General features: G+C 48.0%; 1 protein-coding gene across 3 annotated transcripts in view; it reads right to left on the reverse strand.

Moving 5' to 3' along the window:
- Positions 1 to 715: 715 nt before the first annotated feature.
- The window catches only part of GNG4 (G protein subunit gamma 4), a 51,809-nt gene continuing 28,434 nt past the window's right edge, over positions 716 to 24,090 (reverse strand). For all 3 annotated transcript variants that reach the window (XM_054575486.1, XM_054575484.1, XM_054575485.1), the window contains exons 3-4: positions 22,716 to 22,823; positions 716 to 1,733 (exon numbers count right to left, since the gene is read on the reverse strand). In XM_054575486.1, coding sequence (XP_054431461.1) covers positions 1,605 to 1,733; positions 22,716 to 22,802 — 216 coding nt within the window. In that variant the 5' untranslated portion in view covers positions 22,803 to 22,823 and the 3' untranslated portion in view covers positions 716 to 1,604. The remainder of the gene's footprint in view (positions 1,734 to 22,715; positions 22,824 to 24,090) is intronic.

A 24,090-nucleotide genomic window follows, 5' to 3' on the forward strand; every position in this document is an offset into this window, starting at 1 on the left:
ACGACATCGGTCAGGCTGTTTGCGGGTCTCCCTACCTGCAAGCAGGTAGACCTGGGAGGCAGCCTCGCCCAGGGGCCTGGGAGGGCTCGGGCCAGGCTGCCTGAGCTCAAGCCCCAGATTTCCTGCTTGCTATCTGTAACCCTGGGGAACCATCACTCTTCTGTGCCTCAGTTTCCCTCTCTAAAACAGATATGCTCATGGCGATTATTTATTGTTGGAGGATTAAATAAGTGAGTACTTGTGCATGCCCAGGTCTGCTGTCTCTGAGACTCACTCGTCTGGGGCAGGGCCACCACGTGACACCCCGCAGGGCCCAGTGTTGGGCGCAGGATGGCTGTCGTTGACGCTGCCGGTGGTAGGACTCTCAGGAGGAGCCAGACGAGAGGGAGCAGGCAGAGGTGTTGTGTGGAGCGGACAGATGGCACCTTGGGCAGCTGGAGTCGCCACGCACATGGACGGCCAGGCTTGCTGTGGTGTCCACTCCACATCTACGTCTGTAGAAGGACCACCTCCAGAGTGGTCAGTGACAACCATTGGGAAACAGGGGCCTGGGCCCTTGGCGGCATCTGGGCCACACATGTTAAGAAAACCGTTGATGCGCGCTGGCCAGGGGGCTCAGTTGGTTGGAGCGTCGTCCTGTGCACTGAAGGGTTGCAGGTTTGATGCCCGGTCGGGGCACATTCCTAGGTAGCAGGTTTGATCCCAGACGGGGCACATGCAGGAGGGAACCGATGACCATTTCTTTCTCACTGTGGTGTTTCTCTCTCACTCACTTCCTCTCTCTCTAACATCAATAAATATGTCCTCAGGCGAGGGTTTAAAAAAACCCCAATTGATGTTGTGGGTTGTTTCTTCTCTGAAAAAAATCTTTACTTATTGATTTGAGAGAAAGAGAGAGAAGTGTGGGGAGAGAGAGAGAGAGGGAGATCAATTTGTTGTTCCACTTATTTTTGCGTTTATTGGTTGCTTCCTGTATGTGCCCCACCTGGGGGTCGAACCTGCAACCTTGGAGAACTGGGGTGACCCTCTAACCGACTGAGCTGCCCGGCCAGGGTGGTGGTTCCCTTTTTAATAGGATGATGGAAAAGCAGGAACTAGAGGCCTTCCAGGACTGTTTTCTCCAGGGAAGGAGGTAAAAATTTTACCTATATTTCAGTTGGTCAAAGTGCTCTTATTTGATGCTGAATTGTTGGGAGCGGGGGATTCTTGGGTATCCACCGGACCCCAAAAGGAAAATTATCCTTTTTCCTTTTGGGGTCCGCTGTATTAATTTTTCAATACATTATCCACTGAAAGGTATTGACTTGGTGTAATTAAACTTGGGAACTGATGTTTAAAAGTTTAAGCCCTGAAATCCATACTTATTTTTACTTGGCACATTTGTTATTTGGCTACAAAAATGTCTGTTTTCTTTGCCAATAATGAAAATACTTGAAAATGAAAAGAAAAACTAATGCCATGAAGAAAACCAAGGGACAGACGAGCCCGGCTCCCTGTGATCGTGGCTGGGCAGGGACGGGCAGGGACGGAGGGGCCTCCCTAAAGCTACGCACATGCGGGTCCCACGGGCGCCCCAGAAACGGAGGCGCTCCGGCGCGCCGGAGTCAGAGGATGGTGCAGAAGAACTTCTTCTCGCGGAAGGGGTTTTCGGACGCGGGCACGGGGATGATGAGAGGGTCCTCCCGGACGTGGGCCTCGCAGTACGCCAGGAGGTCCGCGGCTGCCTGGGACACCTGTGGGGACACAGCACAGGCTCAGGGTGGGGGGCCGGCCCCGAGGTCCGTGGGAAGAGTGGACACGCCCGAGACAGCCGTGCCGTGTGCGTGGCCAGCGGCAAGGCCGTGCCCGGCCTGGAAGGGGCTCTGCGCAAACCCGAGGAGACACCCGTCTCAGAGAGAGGGGACGCCGCCCCAGATGGCAGGCCCCCGCCCGGAGGAGGACGGAGCCGGAGCGCAGGAGCGTGGGGCACCCCTGCTCTCTCTGGCGAGCGGAGAGCAGGGCCCGCAGGCCGACAGCCCACGGTCGCTCTGTTAGACCGCCTCTAGACGAACGAGGCGGGGCGCTGGCCCTGGCCAAGCCGGTGTGACTGCATTTTCATTATTCACTGTCTTATTGCAACCCACTCTCATCAATGCATACTACAAGCACAAGTCTACGTAACACAGACACGTAAGCTGCGTAGCGCAGGCACACAAGACTCAGCTCGGGCTGGCGAGCCCCCCGCAGCGAGCGGGAAGCTCTGTGCACCACGGCCGAGCAGGAGCCGTGGGGGGGGGGGGCAGGGTGTGAAGTGTTCGCTCAAAAGCAGGCACTGTTACCGGCTCACTGTCCTTGTCAGCGGGTGGCCTGTGCAGGAGCCATCCTGCCACTGGGCTGCTGCGTGGCCAGCAAGTCGGAGGGTGTATAACAGTGCGATCAATGTGAAATCTTCTCCGGAATGGCAAGAACGCCCCACGAGTGAATGAAACAACATACAACATTCCGTACAGACAAGCCACACACATTCCCTCAAGGCTTTTTAGATGGGCCTGTCTTCCAAAATTTTACAGAAATTCTTTGATTTCCAGTGGCTGGACTCCTGCAAATACCTGCAGTAGAGATGCATAATGGATCTTCCCCTCCAATAAAACCACTAGAAGTTGGGCTGATAAGTCAACCTAAACCCCGACAAAGTCTGTTTGTTGGGAGTGTGGAACAGAGTAAGGGGTACAAGGGACAGCAAACTTCCAGTGCCTTCTGTGCCCTAAGCTGGCTGTGTGACCTTGGGTAAGTAACTCAACCTCTCTGAGCTTCAGTTTCCTCATCTGTAAAATTGAAGAGCGTTAGATATCTCGAGGGTCCCTTTAACTCTAAAAGTCCACAATTTTGCCTCTCATCACACCGTGGGCAGTATTTTAGATCCTAAATAATTGGTATTGGGTGGAGTGAGAGTGTTTGACATCTGCAGTGGCTCACAGGACACCCACCAGGACCCTCTCAGGGAAGGACAGGCCTGCGGGGGGCAGAGAAGTGACCCTGATGCCCACGCAGCTGCAGCGGGCACCCAAGACGCGGGAGGGTTAGCAAGAGCAGCAGCGGGGCGGGGTGGTGGTGCGTGGAGCCCGGGAGGCTGAGCCCTGCGTGCAGCCGGCTCGCTGCCACCTTCCGAACAAAGCCAGTGCTGTCCCCGCGGCCTCAGTCACGGCCTCCCTCCCCTCCGGCTCCAGGTCTTGCCGCGCCTCCTCCAGGGCCACCAAGTTAGGAGGCCCGCCTACTTCACCTAGTGGCACCAGTGGTGGCTGCCCAGGCTGGCAGACAGGACAGGACAGGCTGGTGGTGACAGCACCACACCCTCCTCTTCTAAGAGCCACAGGCCTCTGCGCCCTGCTGGGTCCCTGAGCTCAGCGAGCTCTTCCAGATGCCCCGTTCAGGAAGGCCTCCTCCGCCCGCCGCCCCGCCCCGGTCTTCACTGCTCCCAGCTATTTCATTTTTCAGATGTGCTTCCGTTTATTCAGAATTCTCTATAAACCTCATTATGTCATCCAGGAAGTATTTACTGAGAGGATACAGGGAAAGGATAGGGCAAGGCTTTTGCCTTGTAGAAGGTTTAAATGAGAAGACGCAAGTGTCATAAAGTTACTATAAGAATTGGCATTACCATACAAAGAACAGTTGGATGCCACTGTGGGTCCATGACAGGCAAGGAGACGGGGTGTCTGATGGACCCATCCAGCCCCGCATGGTGGCATTCACCTTGGAAAACCTATGCCCTTTATCCAGAGGCAAGTCCCCAGGGTCTGGGCCCTAAAATGTGATTTTCTGGCTAAGAGTGGGCCCCCTGCTGCAGCTGACCCATATTACACAAGCTTAAGGGACAGCCGCATACAACCATTAATAAGAATAATGGCTGGCAGTCACCGAGTGTCACGACGTGCCAGTCGCTGTGCTAACTGCAGCGTCACGTGAATTACCTCATTCAACTCTTTCAAGTAACGTTCTTAAAGCCACTTCCCAGATGAGGAAACTGAGACACAAAAGTTATGAAGCTCGCTCAAGACACCTCTCCGGTAGGAGAGGAAGCCAGACTCAGAAGGAAAGCAGCCTGGCCACAGAATCTATATTCCTGAGGCACCTGATTAACTGATCATGAAAACCAAACGGCCGCGTGCTGGCATGTTCTCCTCTGTGCGGCCAGCACACTCCCTTTTTATAGACCTGCTCTCTGGGAGCACACGTGACCGAAGACGACTCTTGCACCTAAAGTGTCTTAGGTTGTTCCGTGCAGTCTGGCCGAGGAAACCCTACCGTGTAAATCTCCTCGGCTGGGATCTGCTTCCTCTCCCCCAAGCCCTGGCCAACGTCACTGCCAGGACTCTCCTCCCTCTGGCTGTGACCCACACCCTGTTAAAGCATCTAACCAAGGAGGTCACCAGACTGAGGACGCTCTAATGCACGGCGGCCCACAGGAGCTAACTGGCACCCAAGCCACTGCCTGCCCCGGGACCTGAGAAAGTGAAACTGCAGAACAACCAATTACAAACAGCCAACTAGGTTTCCCCAAATAAGGGAACCAATAAAGTAATGCCTCTGCCTTGTTCCCGCCTCTCCTCTGTAAAGACCTTGTCCCAGCTCATGTCAGTATAAATAAATTACTGTATCATCAAAGTATCTCGCATGACCCCACAAGTTTCTTGGGATGTGATCTGAACAGATAAATACTTGTAGTGAGCATCTTCATGTTCTTATAATGAAAGGCAAACTCCTGACATATGCTTGGGGTCCAGGGATGAATTCACCTAAATTTTCTCTTAGGTTCAGTGGGAGGGTTTTCTAATCAGCCCTAGATTGACTTTTATGGTTGAAAATTTCCTTCAAAATATATAAAATATTGGTTGTAGATAGTGCCAAATCCTGCAAAACTGCCATCTTTGAACGAGATAGATGATCCACATTTAAAAAGAAAATTTTAGTCTGGTTGGAAGTATAAAACTCCCTTACTGTGTAGATTTTCTCACCAAATCTCGTCTCCTTTACCTAAAGCCCTCTGTTCCAAATTGCTCAGAGCATCCCTGTCTCCTCTCTATGCTACTGAACTGTTAAGAGTTCCAAGAAAACAGATGTTGAAAAGAACCAGCAAGTACAAACAAGGTGGCAGCTAGGTGGATGTTACACTCACCTCCTCCCAAGACCAAACTGGAATTACAACTAAAATATAGAAAAACCAGCCTGAATAAGCAACTGAAGGCCAGCTGAATATAAGTCTTATAACTGAGGCCTTACAGAAGCAGCCACATTGAGACTGGTAGGAAGCACAAAGATGTGAAAAGGGCCGGCCCCAGCCACAAAGGGGTGCGGCTGAAGTTCCAGAGAGACATCTCAGCTGCAAAGTTTCCCCCTCATGAGTGTGGGGTCTTAACCCAACACCGGGCTCCCCAGCCCAGAGCACCAGAGCTGGGAAGAGGTGCCCACGTAACACCTGGCTATGAAAATCAGTGGGGATTGTCTGCTAAGGAGAGACAGGAGTCTCCTAGAGACACAGGCTCCCTCATAAAGGGCCAATGCACAAAATTTTGTTGGCCGCCACGCATCCTGGGCTCTGGCAGAGAGAGGGCAGAGTAGACTGGAGCTGCATGAGGAGAGACTGGGGTTTGTGGCTCTGGGAAGAGAGCTGAGAGGACAGCTGCCAGGATCCCTGTGCTGAGTCCCTCTCCAACATGCCATCTTTCTTGAGTGAAGCACTCCCCTCTTTACACCATAAACGTGGGGGAAAGCAATCACTCTATCATGCAGCACTCACAATCTGCTGAGGCATCAGCTCCCTGGACCATGGTGTAGAGTCTGGGCAGACTCAGGGGGTGTCAGTGACTGAGTGGTGTGGCTTTGGGGTGGGGTCCATTCCACCCACTTTCCCATGAACCTGACTGATGCCGCCCCTCCCAGAGGAAATCCTCTAGTTCTACCCTCTTGACTCCTGTTGACCTTGTCCTGCTGAGGTCAGGGAAGAATCTGGGAAGACAAAGGAGCAGAAAATACCAAAGAGAGCAGCAAAAAGAAAAAGAAAAAATGAAGATATTTGTCCTGGCTGAGTGCCTGGGTTGAATGGAGTGTTGTCCTGTACAACAAAAGTTTGAGGGTTTGATTCTCAGTCAGGGTACATGCCTGGGTTGTAGATTTGATCCCCAGTTGGGGCATGTACAGGAGGCAACCAAATGATGTTTTTCTCTCATATTGATGTTTCTCTCTATCTCCTTCCCTCTCTCTCTAAAATTAACAAAACATGTCCTTAGGTGAGGATTAAAAAAAAATAGGATAGTTTAAGGGACCCTTGGGACAACATGAAGTGCTGCATCATAGGGGTACCAGAAAGAGAAGAGAGTGAGCAAGGGATCGAGACCTATTTGAAGGAATGATTGAAAACTTCCCTAACCTTGTGAAACATCTGCATCATAGAGGTACCAGAAGGAGAAGAGAGTGAGCAAGGGATCAAGAACCTATTTGAAGGAATGATTGAAAACTTCCCTAACCTTGTGAAAGAAAAAGATACACAAGTTTAGGAAGTGCAGAGAGTTCTAAACAAGAGGAACCCAAAGAGGCTCACTTTAAGACACAACATAATTAAAATGGCAAAGGTTAAAGACAAAGAGGGAATCTTAAAAGCAGCAAGAGAAAAGCAGTTAGTTACTTACAAAGGAGCTCCGATAAGACCAGAAGAAAACTGGCATGAAATATTCAAAGTGATGAAAATCAAGGACCTACAACCAACTACTTTACCCAGCAAGAATATCATTTAAAGTTAAAGAAGAAATAAAGAGCTTCCCAGACAAGAAGAGCTAAAGGAGTTTATTACCATTAAATAAGTATTATAAAAAATGTTGGAAGGTTCTTCTTTAAGAAGAAGAACAACAACAAAAAAAAGAATATAAGCTTAATTCTTAGCTTATAAACATAAGCTAAGAGAAACATAGTTAAAAGGATAAAATAGCAATAAATACATACCTATCAATAAACACTTGAAGTGTAAATAACTTAAATGCTCCAATTGAAACACATAGGGTAGCAGAATGAATAAGAAAACAAGACCCATATATACACTGTCTACAAGAGACCTACCTCAAAACAAAATATGTACACAGACTAAAACTAAAGAGATGGAAAAATATATTTCATGTAAATGGAAGTGAAAAAAAATGCTGGGGTAACAATATTTATATCAGACAAAATAGACTTCAAAATATAGGCCATAACAAGAGACAAAGAAAGACATTATATAATGCTAAAAAGATCAATCCAACAAAATGATATAATCCTTGTAAACATTTATACACCCAGCATAGGAGCACATAAATATATATAAAGCATATCTTGATGGACATAAAGGGAAAGATCAATAGTAATATAGCCATAGTAGGGAATTTAACACCACATTGACATCAATGGGTAGATCTTCCAGACAGAAAATCAACAAGGAAACAGCAGCCTTAAACAACACACTAAATTAGATAGATTTAATTGAAATCTTCAGAGCATTTCACCCCAAATCAGTAGAATATGCATTCTTTTCAAGTGCACATGGAATGCTTTCTAGAATAGACCGCATGTTAGGACACAAAACAAGTCTCAATACATTTAAGAAGACTGAAATCACATCAAGCATCTTCTCTGACCAAAATCGTATGAAACTAGAAATCAACTACAAGAAAAAAAAAAACAACCCTGAAAAGCACACAAAGTCATGGAGGCTAAATACATGTTATACCATGTTATTAACAATGAATGGTTTAACAATGGGATCAAGGAAGAAATCAACATCTACGCTTAAACAAATGAAAATGAGAAGACAACAACCCAAAATCTATGATACACAGTGAAAGCAGTCCAAGAAGGAAATTCATAGCATTACAGCCTACCTCAGGAAGCAAGAAAAGCTCAAATAAACAATCTAACTTTACACTTAAAGAGACTGGTAAAAACCAAACAACCCCAAAGGGAGTAGAAGGAAGGAAATAATAAAGATCACAGCAGAAAGAAATGAAATAGAGTGTAAAGAAACAATGCACAAGATCAATGGAATCAAGAGCTGGTTCTTTGAAAACATAAACAAGATTGACAAACCTTTAACCAAACTCATGAAGAAAAGAAGAGGGAGAAGAACCAAATAAATATAATCAGAAATGAAAGAGAAGTAACAACTCACTCCACAGAAATACAAAGGAGTATAAGAAAATATTATAAACAACTAAATGCCAACACATTGGATAATCTGGAAGAAATGGATAAATTCCTAGGAACATACAATCTTCCACAATTGAATCAAGAAGAATCAGAATCTGAATAATCAGATTATAAATAGTGAAATTGAAGCAGTAATCAAAAATCTCCCAACATTACCCTGGCCAGTGTGACTCAGCTGGTTGGAGCATCGTCCTGTAACTGAAAGGTTGCAGGTTTGATTCCCAGTCAGGCACATACCCAGGTTGTAGGTTCGAGCCCCAGTCAGGGAGAGTACAATCCCTGCCCCACAAGCATAGAATCTCCAGTCAGGGTGTGTACAGGAGGCAACTAATTGATGTTTCTCTCTTGCACCAATGTTTCTCTCCATTCCTCTTTCTCTCTAAAAAAGCAATGAAAGAATGATCTTGGGTGGGGATTAAAAAAAAACCCCTCCCAACAAATGAAAGTCCTGGACTGAATGGCTTCACAGGTGAGTCTTACCGAACATTCGAAGAGGAAATAACACCTATCCTATACAAACTATTCCAAAAAATTCAAAAGAAGGGAAGACTCCTAAGTTTATTTTACAGGGTCAGTGTTATCCTAACTCCCAAAACCAGATAAGGACACTATAAAGAAAGAAAATTATAGGCCAATATTCCTGGTGAACATAGATGCTGAAATACTCAACAGAATATTAGCAATCCGGATCAGCAATGCATTAAAAAGATAATATAAAATGATCAAGTGGGCTTTATTCTGAGGGTGCAAGTTTGGTACAATATCCATGAATCAATCAACATGATACACCATATAAACAAAATGAAGGCTAAAAACCACACTTATCATAATAATAGATGCAGAAAAAGCATTTGATAAAATACAGCACCCATTTATGATAAAAACTCTCAGCAAAGTGTGGACAGAAGAATCATACCTCAACGTAATGAAGGCCATATGTCACGACCTACAGCCAACATCATATTCAATGAGCAAAAGCTAAAAGCATTCTCCCTAAGATCAGGAACAAGACAAGAATGTCCACTTTCTCCACTCTTATTCAACATAGCACTGGAATTCCTAGAAACAGCAACCAGACAAGAAGAAGAAACAAAAGGCATCCAAAATAGAATGGAGGAAGTAAAATTGTCATCATTTGAAGATGACATAGGAAATCCTAAAGACACCACCAAAATCAACTAGAGCTAATAAATGAATTAGGCAAAGTAGCAGGATACAAAATTAATATTCATAAATTGGCAGCATTTCTATACACCAATAATGAACTATGAGAAAAAGAAACTAAGAAAACAATATGTTACTATTTTAACATAAACAAATAAGGTACCTAGGAATAAATTTAACCAACGATGTAAAAGACCTGTACTTGGAAAACTATAGGACATTAAAGAAAGAAGTTGAGGAAGCTACAAGTAAGTAGAAGTATATACCATGTCATGAATTGGAAGAATTAACATCATTAAAATATCCATACTACCAAAGTAATCTATAGATTCAACACAATTCCTATTAAAATACCAATGGCATAATTCATAGATCTAGGACAAATATTCCAAAAATTTATATGGAACCAAAAAAAAAAAAAAAAGACCCCAAATGGCCTCAGCAATCTAGAGAAAGAAGAAAAAGTTGGAGGGGGTCACAGTACCTGATATCAGACGATACTACAAGGCCATAGTAATCAAAACAGCCTGATACTGGCATAAGAATAGGCATACAGATCAATGGAACAGAACACAGAGCCCAGAAATCAACCCACACCTATATGGTCAAGTAATATTTGACAAAGGAGGCAAAAGCATGCAATGGAGTAAAGACAGTCTCTTCAATAAATGGTGTGGGGAAAATTGGACAGGTACATGCAAAAGAATCAAACTAGACCACTAACTCACACCGTATATAAGAATAAACTCAAAATGGATAAAAGAATTAAATATAAGTCACAAAACCATAAAAACCCTGGAAGAGAACAAAGGCAGTAACAACTCATACGCCTCTCCTAGCAATATTTTTGCTGCATGTCTCCTAGGGCAAGGGAAATAGAAGAAAAAAAATAAACAAATAGGACTACATCAAACTAAAAAGCTTCTGCACAGCAAAAGAAACCATCAACAAAATGAAAAGACAACCCGCTGAATGGGAGAACATATTCATAAATGATACATCTGATAAGAGGTTGATTTCCAAAATATATAAAGAACTTTTATAACTCAGCATCAGGAATACAAATAATCCAATTAAAACATGGGCAAATGATCTGAATAGCTCTGAAGAGGACAAACAGATGACCAGTAGACATATGAAAAAGGCTCAATGTCACTAATCATCAGAGAGATGCAAATTAAAACCATAATGAGATACCACCTCACACCTATCAGAATGGCCATCATCAATAAGTCAACAAACAACAAATGTTGGGGAGGATGTGGAGAAAAGGGAACCCTAGTGCCCTGTTTGTGGGGACGCAGACTGGTGCAGCCACTGTGGAAAATATTATGGAGCTTCCTCAAAAAATTAAAAGTGGATCTGCCTTTTGACCCAGTGATTCTACTTCTGGGAAGACACCCTAAGAAACCTGAAACACTAATTCAAAAGAATATATGCACCCCTATGTTCACTGCAGCATTATTTACAATCGCCTAGATTTGGAAGCAGCCCAAGTGTCCATCAATAGATGAGAGGACAAAAAAGCTGTGGTACATTCACACAATGGAATACTACACAGCTATAAAAAATAAGGAAATCTTACCTTTTGTGACAGCATGGATGGACCTGGAGAGGATCATGCTAAGTGAAATAAACCAGTTAGAGAAACACAAGGAGCATATGATCTCACTTATACGTGGAATCTAATGAGCAAAATAAATGAACTAACAAAATAGAAACAGGCTCTTGGATACAGAAAACAGAGTGACGGCTGTCAGAAGGGAGGGGTTAAGGATCTGGATGAAAAGAACGAAGGGATTAAGTAAAAAAATAAAAACAAAACAAACCTCATAGACATAGACAACATATAGTCATTACCAGAGGGGAAGGAGGGTTGGGGGAGGTAGAAGCAGGTAAAGGGGGAATGAACGGTGATGGAAGGAGATCAGACTTTGGGTGGTGAACACACAATACAATGCATAGATGATTTATTGTAGAACTGTATACGTGGAACCGATAAAATTTTATTAATCAATGTCACCCCAATAAATGCAATACAAACTAAAAAGAAAAAGAAAGAAAAAAAGACAAGAACCAGCAGCCTGGGAACCACTGTGGAATTTTACCATCACATTTCAGAGGAAACGAGGTGATTAAAACAGCCCAAGTTAGCACATAATCCCGGTAGCTGCACTATAATTACAAGCTTCAATGATGGGAGAAAACGTTGCAATTACTATTGTCACATTCCACGACAAGACAGATGACATAATTACTACTCTGGCAGTGACATCCGCTGCATTTACCCTTCGCATCTACAGCAGGGTGCCTCACACCTATTTCTCAGCACTCCCGGTATCTTTAACAATACTTGGAATCAATTACAAGCATCTTTGATGCCTGTTCCTCCCTCCACCCCAAGAAAACAAAGCAGGGGAGTGCGGCCGGGCTGCGGCCCCCAGGTGCCGGTGTCTCCGCCAAGGTCACACCTGGCGCTCACCCCAGCAGAAGAAACCTGCTGCTGCCCCCTGCCCCCAGGGAACCCTCAGGACGGAACAGGTCTGTGCCTCTCCTCTAAGTTCTGAGCAAACACTGCCTGGGGAATCCTTTGAATTTCCTTTTCTTTCTTCTAACGTTGGGATGCATTAGAGGTCAACACACAGTTCCTGAGGCACCATGCACTGAACGTTTGTCCCCCCAAATTCCTCTGCGGAAGCCTCAGTCTCCAGTGCGACAGCATTGGGGGTGTGTGGAGGTGAACAGGTCATGAAGGTGGGACCCTTACGAATGGGATCAGTGCCCTTATAGGAGGAGACAGCAGAGAGAGGACCTGTCTCTGTGCCGGGCGCATGAGGTCACAGGAGAAGGCTGGCAACCGTCCGTAAACTAGGAAGAGGGCTCTCACCAGAGCCTGGCTGTGCTGACGCCCAGACCTCTGGCTTTCCTGCCCCAGGACCGGAAGAAGTGAATTTCTGTTGTCCAAGCCACCCGGCGGGGCGTTCTGTCAGAGCGGCAGGAGCTGATGGAGACATGGCTTCCATGGTCCCGGCAACAGCTTTGTGTGGCTCCAGATCAGCACCGGCAATCCTCAACAGCTGGCCAGCGGGAAGGGGCGTCTGCTCACCCCGGGGTCCTTGGATGCAGATGGCATCCAGCTGGGAGTGGAGCTGTGTGTGAATAAATGAGTATTCTAACAGAGAGTACCCCTCTGAATCCTTAGTCAAGTGTCCAAAATAATGGATTCCCTACTGTCATCAGCATAAGGGGTTTTTTCCACATCAAAAGCTGATTGCAATCCTGACTGGCGTGGCTCAGTTGGGTGTCGTCCCGCAAAGCAAAAGATTACCAGTTTGATTCCTGGTCAGGGCGCATGTCTAGGTTGCATGTTCAACCCCTGGTTGAGGTGTGTGCAAGAGGAACCAACCCTTGTTTCTCTCACATTGATGTTTCTCTCCCTCTCTTTCTCCCTTCATTTCCCTCTCTTTCTCTCTTAAAAAGAAAAAAAAAAGTTGATCGCACATTGAGAGGTAAATCTAAGATACTTGAAAGCAGTTTTAAAATTCCCAGGTTAACTTATGTAAGAGCCTTCACCACCAGAAGATACAGGCCCTCACTGAGCCTGTTTAGAACGACACAGATCCAACCTGGACCTTGATGTAACCAAACCTTTCAAAAGGTTAGTACATGTCCCATCTGACTCTGACCCCCGTTCCATTATGATGTATCCCTCTTCTCTTCAAAGGAAACTCTCAAATTCCATTATTGTGCACTTTCACCAAAAGAATAATTTACCTGGTGATAGAAGCTAGCAAGTCACTCAAAAGGTTTCTGGGACTTGGTTAGAGGTGAAAGAGGAACATAACCAGTAGGATCCAGCTCTGCAGTGTTCTAGAAAGCCAGTGGCATCTCTAGGGAGGGAGCACAGGCTGTGAGTCAGGAAACAATGTCCCTGGCTGAGCCGCCCTCAGCACTAACGAGCTGGTCATCTGGGTGAGACCAGCTCTCGGGAGGAGCCACAGCTGCTGGCCTGTGGCGAAGTGACTTCATGGGCGCTGTTACATTGACGGCGTGTCAGCGTGTCATTATGCATTTGGCCTCTCCGGCAGGGCTGAAAGGACGTTTGAGAAACAGAAAGAGGAAGTTTCTCAGGAGTTATCAGGGCAGCTGGAGGCCCACATGCCCCCAACTAAACAAACACCCCCTCAAGGTAGGGGAGCCCTTTTTGTTTTTCAAACGCACCTTATGTAATTCAAAGATTTTTCTCCTTTTCTCTGGTACCTGTTCTAGAATGACTCATTCGTATTGCCTTTTCTTTGAGTTTATTTCTAAATTTGATTGTAGAAAGTTATCGTCTGAATCGTTTAATTTCTAAAGGATGAAGATGTCTGGTAGAGGACAGGAGACTGGCGGGAAGGTTTAAACTGAATTGTAAATGAGCGCAAGCTGGAGCGAGGAAGGGCACCCAAGGAGTTCAGCCAGACACACTGGACGCGGACCTAGAGGCACTGCCTCTGGACTTCTGGCTGGGTTAAATGACAGAATTTATACTTATTTTCTTTTAGAAATGTCACTCTTTTGGCCTTAACATTATTAATCATAATTACATCCCTTCCCTGGACTTCCCCATACCCTTTTAATCATCTGCCAGTCACCTCTCAGAACAGGACCAGCTCCCAGGTTTTGCTCTTATAATTTTAACCCTTTGTTTTTCATGATAATTTTTTTTTTTTAGTTTTATTGATTGGGAAATTTTTACCACAGAAAATTTTCCTTTACAGATTTTATTTATTTATTTTTGGGCAGAGGGGAAAGAAGGGAGAGGGGGAGGGAGAGAAACAGGAATGTGTGGTTGTCTCTCATGCGCACCCCCACCGGGAACCTGGCCAGCAACCCAGGCACGTGCCCTGACTGGGAATCGAACTGGCGACCTTTGGTTCACAGGCTGGTGCTCAATCCACTGAGCTGTACCAGCCAGGGCACACATAAAAAATTTTAAATGCAGTCAAAACGTTTACTTTATGAACTGGATTTTGTGATACATTTGGCCTTTCCATATTCATATTATAAAACACTTGCTTCTGTTTTCCTAGTGCATTTATGGTTTTGTTATATTTAAGTCTTTAATGCAAATTATAGACTGAATTGTTTCCCCCCTCAAAACTCAGATGTTAAAGTCATAATCCCCAAAGTGCCTCATTCGAAGGTAGTACATTCAGCAGGTAATACAGGTTAAATGAGGTCATAGGAGTTGAGCCCTAGTCTGATAGGCTTGGGTATGTTTATAAGAGGAGTAAGCACCAGAAAGTTCTCTCTTTGACTGAGCACAGAGGGCGGGCAGTGAGAGGGGTTGTGTGTCTGCAGCCAAAGGAGAGAGGGCTCAGCAGAGGTCAACCCTGTGGGTGCCCTGACCTTGGACCTGCAGCCTCTGGAACTGAAAGGCAGTTGCTGTTGCTTGAACCACACAGCCTGGTGTTCTGTTGTGGCAGCCTGAACGGACTCATAAAACCCATCTGAAATTTATCTGGATAGAATTAGCGATGTATGCAGCTTTATTTTCCAAAGCACTAGCAATTCCCAGGAACATTTATTAACAATCTGTTCTCACTGAGTTGAGAAGCCGTCGGATCACAGCCCAGATTCCCTTGCGCTTCGGCCCGTTAGGGACTTACCTCCCCGTCTGTCCCACCGAGCTGCCTGCTGCTAAGGGAGTGTCATCGGCCTTTCAATACTATGACTTTTTAGCACATTTTGATACCTGGGTGGAAAATTCTACATATCTTCCTCATTGAACATGCATACTTTTCAAAAAATAAACTTCCTGGATATTCTCCCACATTTATCCATCTAATTAAATTTTAGAATAATTTAAAATTTGCTTTTTTCAAAAGCAGAAATAGAATTTTGATTAGATTTGCTTTCCATTTGTATGTTAATTTAAAGAGAATAGACATTTTTGCAATACTGACTCTGCCAATTCAAGAACAAGGTATCTTAATCCCTGGCTGGTGTGTCTCAGTGGATTGAGTGCAGGCCTGTGAACCAAAGGGTTGCTGGTTCGATTCCCAGTCTAGGGCACATGCTTTGGTAGCAGACCAGGTCCCCAGTACAGGGCATGCGAGAGGCAGGTACACATAGATGTTTCACTCTTTCTCCCTCCCCTTCCCTCTCTAAAAAAAAATAAATAAAATCTTTAAAAAAATCCCAAGGTACTACTGTCCTTTTTTCAAGTCTTCCTTTATGCCCTTTTATGTTTTGAGTGTATTTATTTATTTATCCCTCACCTGAGAACATGTTTACAGATTATAGAGAGAGGGGAAGAGGGGGAGAATGAGAGGGAGAGAAACATTGATGTGAGAGAGAAAATATCAACTGGTTACTTCTTGTACGCACCCTGACCAGGGACTGAACCCACAACCTGGACATGTGTCTTAACTGGGAATTGAACTCGAGACCTTTAGGTTTCGGGATGACACTCGAAACAACTGAGCCACACTGGCCAGGGCTCAGGCTTTTTCCCATCATTGCCACCATTAATTTCATTGCATATGGTCAAAGAATGTGCCATTGAGTGCTGCTTATAGAAAACTGTAGTGTTCTTGGTAGTTTCTAGGTAAAATTATATATCTCCACATATATGTACTAGACAAAAGACAAGTAAGCATACATTGATAAATAAAACTAATAAGGTTGGTCTATCACATATATATTAATTTTATTTATGAATACATGCATACTTGCCTTTTATCTAGTTTACCCAAAAAGGACTGGGAAAGACATACTAGACTCTTAACCAACTAGTCAATTTTTCCTGACATTTCTTCATATTTTGCATTGTATATTTTGATATAATTGGATCATACATTAAGACTATGTTCAGCTTTGTAAGAAACTGCCAAACTGCCCTCAAAAGTGGCTGCACCATTTGGCATTCCCATGAACAATGAATAAGAATTCTTGTTGTTTCACATCCTCACCAACATTTGGTGTCAGAGGTTTGGATTTTTGCCATTCCATTAGGTGTATGGTGGGAGTTCCTTGTTGTTTTAATTTGTAATTCCCTAGTGATATATGATGTCAAACATCTTTTCATATGCTTCTTTGCCATCTGCATGTTCTTTGGGAGGCATCTGTTCAGATCTTTTCCTTTTTTTTCTTTTTTAAATGGGGTTGTTTTCTCATTGTTGAGTTTTAAAAGTTCTTTGTTCATTTTGGATATCAGTCCTTTATCAAATATGTGTTTGCAAAGATTTTCTCCCACTCTGTGGCTTGTCTTTTTACACCCTTAACTTTTCATAGAAAAGTTTTAAATTTGAATGAAGTCTAGATCAGCAGTTTTTTCCTTTGTGGATTGTGATTTTGATGTTCCATCTAAAAACTCATCACCAAACCCAAGTTCACCTGGGTTTTCTCCTTTATTATCTTCTAGAGGTTGTATAGTTTTGCCTTTCACATTTAGGTCTATGATTTATTTCGAGTTAATTTTTGTGAAGGGTGTAAAGTCTGTGTCTAAATTCATTTTTTCACATGTGGGTGTCTAGCTGTTCCAGCACCATTTGTTGAAAATGCTATCCTTTCTCCATTGTTTTGTATTTGCTCCTTTGTCAAATATCAGTTAACTATATTTAGTGGGTCTATTTTGGGCCTATCTATTCTGTTCCATTGATCTGTCTGTCCTTTTGCCAATATCACTCTGTCTTGATGACTGTAGCTCTATAGTAAGTCTTGAAGTCAGGGAGAGTCAGTCTTTCAACCTTCTCTTCTCCTTCAATATTGGTTGGCTATTGTGGGTTTTTTGGCCTCTTCATATAAACTCAAGAATCAGTTTGTCAATTATCAACAAGATAACTTGCTGGAGTTTTGATTGGGATTGTGTTGAATTTATAGATCAAGTTGGGAAGAATTGACACTTTATTGATATTGAGTCTTCCTATCCATGAACATGGAATATCTCTTATTCAGATCTTCCTTAACTTCATTCATGAATTTTGTAGTCTTTCACATATAGATATTGTACGATATATTACTTTCAGCCTAAGCACCTTTATTTTAGGTTAATGTCTAATGAAAAATATATTCTATTTTTTTAAATTAAATCTGAGAGTCTAAATTAGTTCGACTTAATACTTATTATTAAGATAGATATATTTGGTATTGCTTCTGTTGTTTGTTTGTTTCTTTCTTTCTTTCTTTCTTACAGTCTCTTTCATTTTCTAGTTTATGGTTTCCTCCCATGTGGAAAACTATTTGTAACATAATATTCAAGAAACTGTTACTAATCAATAAGAAAAGGTAAGTGCCACTGTAGAAAACTGGGCCAAAGGTAGGAACAGGCAATTCACAAAAGAAAAATTTAACATATGAAGTTAGTTTAACCACAGTAAGAGTCAATGAAATACATGTTGAAATAATAAGGTATCAACAATCAGGAAAAGGAGGGACAGAAAGGTAGCAGCGAGGTGCCAGGAGCCGGGAGCCCTGGGTCCCTGTCCCTGTGCTTCCACCACTTTCCAGCTGCCTGGTCCTGGGCAAGTTGCTCAGTCTCTGCAGACCTCAGTCTCCTCTGTGAAGTGGGTGTGTTAGTAACAGCTACATACGGAACTGTTGCGAGAACTAAGCACATTTAATATAAAGTTTTCAGAACAGCAGATAGTAAGCACTTAATAAATGTTGCTCATTCTTACTACTTTATTATTATCTATTATCTGTCAAGTTGAAATGGCTTAAAAAAACGGCCCTGGGCAGAGTTGGGGGGGACAATCTCTCACATTGCTGATGCAAGAATGAGCTGGTATCTCTTTTCATAGAGAAATCTGATACTGATTCAAGTACTTCAGAATATAATACATCCTTTGACCAAGCAATTTTCAGTCTGTGGAAATTTATCTTAAAGGAACAATCAGGAGTGGGCAAGTTTTATCTACCAGTGTGTTCACTGTTGTACTTAAAAAAAAAAAATACTGAAAACTTGGAAATAATGAAATACCCAAGAATAGGAGACCAGTTAAATAAGCTATTGTACAATACATCAGATGATGGAGTAAAGAGATACTAAAAAATGACCTTTTAGGAAAATACTTAGTGGCCTGGGTATATAATCACAATGTACTGCTCAATGATAAATCTGTTTACAAAAAGTGATAAATGTACATTATAACCACAATTTTGTAAAAAGAAAAGCAGGTAAACAGCTAAATGGAAAAACATGAAAATATACTAGTTACAGATCATTTAAATTTTCTTTTTATACTTTTCTATGTTTTCCAACATTTTCTAAAATAACTACCATTTTTATGAACAGAGAAAGAGCATTATTCTCCAAACGAGAGCGAAAGCCCCGGAGGCAGACCTGTGTCTGCACAGCCTCGCTGCGCGGCCGGCAGGTCTCCCCCGCGGAGCGCGCGCGCCTGCGAATGTGACGGACGCCCTCGCGCTCGCGGTGTGAAAAAGGAACCTCCGCCGAGTTAGGCAGCGTGTATGTAAGAAAGAGCTCGAACACCTGGGCATTCAGTTTTTGGGCCCTGTGTTCCCCGTCTAAAATACTGCTGACCATGTATTACTCTCTTCTCTCTGGAGCACCAGAGGCTAACACCTCAGTGTCAAAACCTAAGTGGAATACTCCTTTCCCCCCCATAAAGCTCTTCCCCTTTTTCAAACTGTTTTCTCCACACTTTCCTACCTTTGACGGAGGACCGTCATGATTTGTCCTGACATCGCTCTGGTCCGGGTGTCCCCGCCGGCCAGCACCGGCCTCGGGCCGACGCCTCGGGCCGTCCCCGCCGCACCGGCCCGTCGCGCCCTCAGGCAGACAGCGCAGCTCCGTCTGCCGGCCAACAGTCCGCGACAAGGCCTGTGCTGACACAGCGCAGCCTCAAGGCAGCCCTTTTCAGGTGGGGAGCACATCCCGCAGACGTTCCCGCAGTGGCGGGGCCTGGCCCCCTCCACCGCTCCGCTCCCCGCCCCGGCAGGTCTGGCAGCTGTTTGCAGGTCACTGGCCGAGAGCCACGGGTGTGCGGAAGGCATCCGACCACGTCCAGCGCTCACGCGGGATTGACCCCACCCAGCAACTGCCCTCTCCCCTGGGGCAGGAACACCAGGCGCCCTCAGGGGTTCCAAACGGAGAGGCGGCTCCCAGAGGCGCCGCGGGAGCCCAGGCCGCGGCCCGCGCTCGGCCCATGCCCCTCCGGGGGGGCCCAGGCCGGCCCCGCAGCTGGACTCCCCGCAGCCTGCACAGGCCTGGGCTGGAGCCCGCTCTCCACGGAAGCCTCCCACGCGCCGCTCAGCTTGTACCCGCCGTGACTGCTACACAGGTGCTGCCCACGTTGCGATCGAAGTCACGTGCGGTCCCCGTGGCAGGGCCGCGTGCTGCTTGCGTCCCCAGGGAGCGAGGAAACGAGCCCGTCACGGCTCCGGGCGCTCTCTCCCCGAAGCCCTAAAGACATTCTGAAACAGTCATCTTTTCCGTGCGCTCGCTTGTATTTATTTAGTTATTTACTGACTTACTTGGACCCTGAGCATTATCGTCTGAGCGTCTGCTTTCGCGAAGCCACGCAGGCGTAGGTGCTGGACGCCCCTTGTGCCTATGGTAACATTGATGACGTTTACAGCTTAGTGGCTGACACGGGTTCTCAAAGAGGAGCACCCACCTTTGTTGGGAGACGCCCGGTGAGCTTCCGGGCAGGATGGAGCAGAGCCCTGGCGTTGCGGAGAGAGCGGGCGGGCCCTGGGGGAGGGGCGGGCGGGGGTGGCGAGGAGAACGCGGCATGCAGGCGATGAGGGCTGCGCGTGCCGGGTCTCAGCCCGGCTGGGGGCGGGGGCTGGCCGTGGGTCCCGGGCCGCAAAGGCTCCCTCCCTTCTACGCCCCCAGAGCATCTGGAACAAAGTCTACATCGGCACTAGTGCTTTTGTGCAAACAATGTTTTGAGGGGGACAAACAGGACCTCAGGATAATAGTGGGTATTTTGAATACATTTTTTCTCTATGAACTGCTCAGACCTCTCTGAGTTCACACTAGTACTTTTTATTACCTTTTCAACCCAAATAACTGCTTAATGTAATTTATCTTTTCCTTCTCTTTGCATTAGCTGATCTTTCAGTCTCTTGAGCTGAGAACACCCTCCCTCCCTCCCTCCTTCCTTCCTCCCCTCCCCCCCTCCTCCCCCCTTCCCCCCTCCCTCCCTCCCCCCCCCCCCCCTCTCCCCCTCCCTCCCTCCCTTCCTTCCTTCCTTCCATCTCCCCTCCTCCCCGCAGACACTCCTCCAGAGGCCATGGAGCCCAGACGGGACTCTGCAGGTGGCCGCACACACGGCGCGCACACACCGCACACACGGCGCGCACACACGCTGGCTGTGGGTCCCCTTTCTGCGTCTGTGCATGTGCCTGCTGTCACTGGGCTGTCCTCCGGGCCCCCGCCTGTGGCACGTCCACCTGGGAGCCAGCTCTGTGGGACTATCTGCACTGGCTTTTCCCAAGGCCTCCAGCTGTTCCCCTGCAGCCCGGGGCCCCCCGCCAGGGCCCCAGGCCCAGTTCCCTTCCTGCGGCTCCCACACAGTCGGCCTGTCCTCTCCTCCCTTCGCCTGGACCCGACACCCCGTCAGGGTGCGGACGGCTCCTCCTCGCCTCCTCAGGGCGGCTTCCCTCTGCCATCCACCCTCCAGGCTCCCTTCTTCCTCCTCCCCTGCAGTGACCTCTCACCCACCTAGAAAGCTGGCTTCTGTCCCCCCCCCCCACCCCACGTCATGACTCTTCTCCTCAAGGTCCTTAGCAAGGTCAATGTGGAGTGTCCTTGAAGGCTCCCTCTCTTCCTGCAACCTGTCTTTTTTGTCCGGCTAATTGACACCAACATGCTCTTTTTTGCTGCCAGGAGTTGCACCAAGCAGATTTCCCACCAAAGCCACGGAGCCCTGAAGTGAGGCGCGTCTAGTGCCTGAAGTCACGTGTGAATGTCAGGCCCACATGGCAGTTTACAGATGTTGGTGCAGATGTGGAGAAACAACCCTCGCCCACCGCTGTGGGGAGAGTGAAATGCTGCGGCCTCTCTGGAAACAAATACAGTTTCCTCAAAAAGCTGACTTCCCATGCGGCCCAGCAATTCCACCGCAGGGCCACACCCCGGAGAACGGAAAGAAGGGGCGCGAACCCCTGCACACGCGTGTTCACAGCAGCACTGCTGATGAGAGCCAGGAGGTGGAAACAAGCCAATGTCCACCAACAGGTGAACTGGTAAATGAAATGTGGGTATCGGTACAATGGACTGTTCTTCAGCCATAGACGGAATGAAATTCTGACTCTACCCGAATGAATCTTGGGGACATATATCGAGCGAAACGAAGCAGACGTGAAAGGACAAACACTGCGTGATTCCACCTGCATGAATGAGGTACCTGGAGCAGGCCAACCCACAGAGGCAGACGCTCGACAGGGGTTGTGTGCGGTGGGGGGCGGCTGGGAGGGGGAGGAGAGCTTGTGTCAAATGAGGAGAGTTTGTCTGGCACAATGAGAAAGTTCTGGGGACGGACTGTGGTGATGGCCGCACAGCGCTGCATCCTGCGTCCCTCCCGAGACTCCTCCGCGGTCATGTCACCTTCTGCGCGTGGCTCCCGCCTCCTGGGACAGGGCGCCCGGAGCCCCAGGGAGGGCGGCGGCTGTCCTGCGGCGGCCGGAGCGGGCTCCCAGGCCCCAGAGCACGAGGGGAGCACGCACTCTGGCGCGTGAGGGGAGGTCTCGGCGGCGAGGGGGCTGCAGGAGGGACTGCCCGCGGGCCGGCAGAGGCTTCAGGAGCCGCCCAGGGCGCCGGGGCCTCGGTCTGTTGTGACTCAGAGGCCCGGCAGCCCCTGCTTTTGTGCCCACAGAAACAGGGAGCCTGGTCACAGGCTCTCATCCCGTCACAGCCAAGGAACCTAAGCGGAGTCTCAGAGCCTCCTGCCTGCCTCCAAGTGGCATCTGGAGAGGAGGCGGCTTCCTCTGGCTTCCGCCCTCCCACTACACTCGCCCGCAAGATGGGCAGGGCTGGAGCGGGCCGGCCCCTTCCTGCACTTTCCCCGAAGGCACATTTGACTCGCACAGTGCATGGCTCAAAGCTTCACTGCCCAAGGCGCCCCTGTCACACCAGCCGGTACTGGCTAACCGCAGAGTCACTGGATAAAACTATGGCTGATGTCCTTGTGGGACTCCTCGCTGCGGGCACGACAACAGAGCTGCGAGGACTGGGCTTACTCCCAGGGGCCCCTCCCAGCGCTCGCGCCCGCTGTGCATCACCTGGACCCCTGGGCACACTCGGCTGCCAAGCTCAGCTAGGGGACCTTGGGGTGGGGGACTGTTGTGGGCGGGGCCTGGGCCGCGGGGCAGCCAGTGGCGCTTACCTTCACCCGGTCCATGCACGCCTCCATCTTGAGCTGCTCCACGGCCTTGCGGGCCTGCGAGATGCTGATGGTGCTGTTGTTGGACATGCCCTCCTCCACCCTGCGGCCCTGGAAGAGCCCAGGACAGAGGGTTGCGGTGCTGCTTCCCCAGAGCGGAGGCAGAACCCTCCTCGGCGTCGCCCGTCTGCCACCTGCCGCGGCCTGTCTGGCGGCACGTTCCGGAGCACAGTCCTGGGGTGACAAACGGAGTGCCCCGCCAGGTGACAAAGCTTTTGTTTGTAAAGACTCTCAGCCGGGGGAGAAGGAGTAGCAGGTCACAGACCGTCCACTTTGCTGCCCCCACGACCGTAAGAAAGACCTTGACATCTGTAGAGTTTGATACTTTCTTAGTATTGTGATAAGCCATCCATTCCCTAGCGGCCCATGAAGTTGGCCAAACACATTGCTTCCAGCACCTTCTTTCCATGCCCAGGAGGAGGACCTCCTTTGTGTCCAGGTGGGGTGGGGCCCCAGCACCTGGGAGCGAGATCCACGGACTCTCATGTCTCACTTCCTCTCTGCCAGCCCCCGCCCCCTCGACCCCACCCCTGTGTCCCCTCCAGACCACGTCCGGGCTCGGGCACCACCCTCTGACCGCAGCCTCGAAGCACCGTGTCCCCCACGCTGTCACCTCGATGACAGCCTTTCCACGCTCTGGACACCACGACAGGCAGCTAAACGACAGGACCCAGCACTGCCATCACGCGCTCCCAAGAGCTGTCGTCTTGCCTTCGTCCCTAAAACCTGACATGTGCCCTCCAACTCTGCACTGCTCCGCTCACACTGAAGGACGCTGTGTGGCCCGAGGCCGGGGCTGGTGGATCAGACAGTCACAGACCGGCCCTAGCGCGTCCTCAGAGTGGCCGGGCCGTCGCCCCCGGCTGCCTCACCCCCTTCCCCTCCTGACGGGCTCAGCCCTCAGTCTCCATTGCTTCCCTCCACATCTGTCCTCGTGTGCTGAGTGGGTGACCTCGTTCCCACTGAGCAGAGACAGGCAGAGCCTGCTCAGCCCTCTCCCTGCCTCGCCCGCTGTGTCCTGGTGTCCACCCAGCACGGTGGCTGCTCCCCTGCGCCAGCGCCTGCTGCTGGCCATCCCCGCTGCTGTCCCAGCCGCTGTCCCAGCCAGCAGAGCCTCCGAGACGCCACTCTCTCCCTGCCTGCCTCCTGCAGCAGGGCCAGGGCGGGGAGCTGTCCTCACCAACGGGACACGTAGAGGGGTGTGCAGGGGACTGGCAGAAAGGGCTTCTCCCTGGCGGAGGCAGGAGAGGACAGACCCGGCCTCAGCTGCCTGACTGAGTCTGGGCACACTGACCGCTGGGGACTGACCTGGGGCAAG

The sequence above is a fragment of the Pteronotus mesoamericanus genome, unplaced genomic scaffold (assembly GCF_021234165.1).
Source record: "Pteronotus mesoamericanus isolate MK-2021 breed Mesoamerican mustached bat unplaced genomic scaffold, CSHL_Meso_final contig_303, whole genome shotgun sequence".
Taxonomy (NCBI): domain Eukaryota; kingdom Metazoa; phylum Chordata; class Mammalia; order Chiroptera; family Mormoopidae; genus Pteronotus; species Pteronotus mesoamericanus.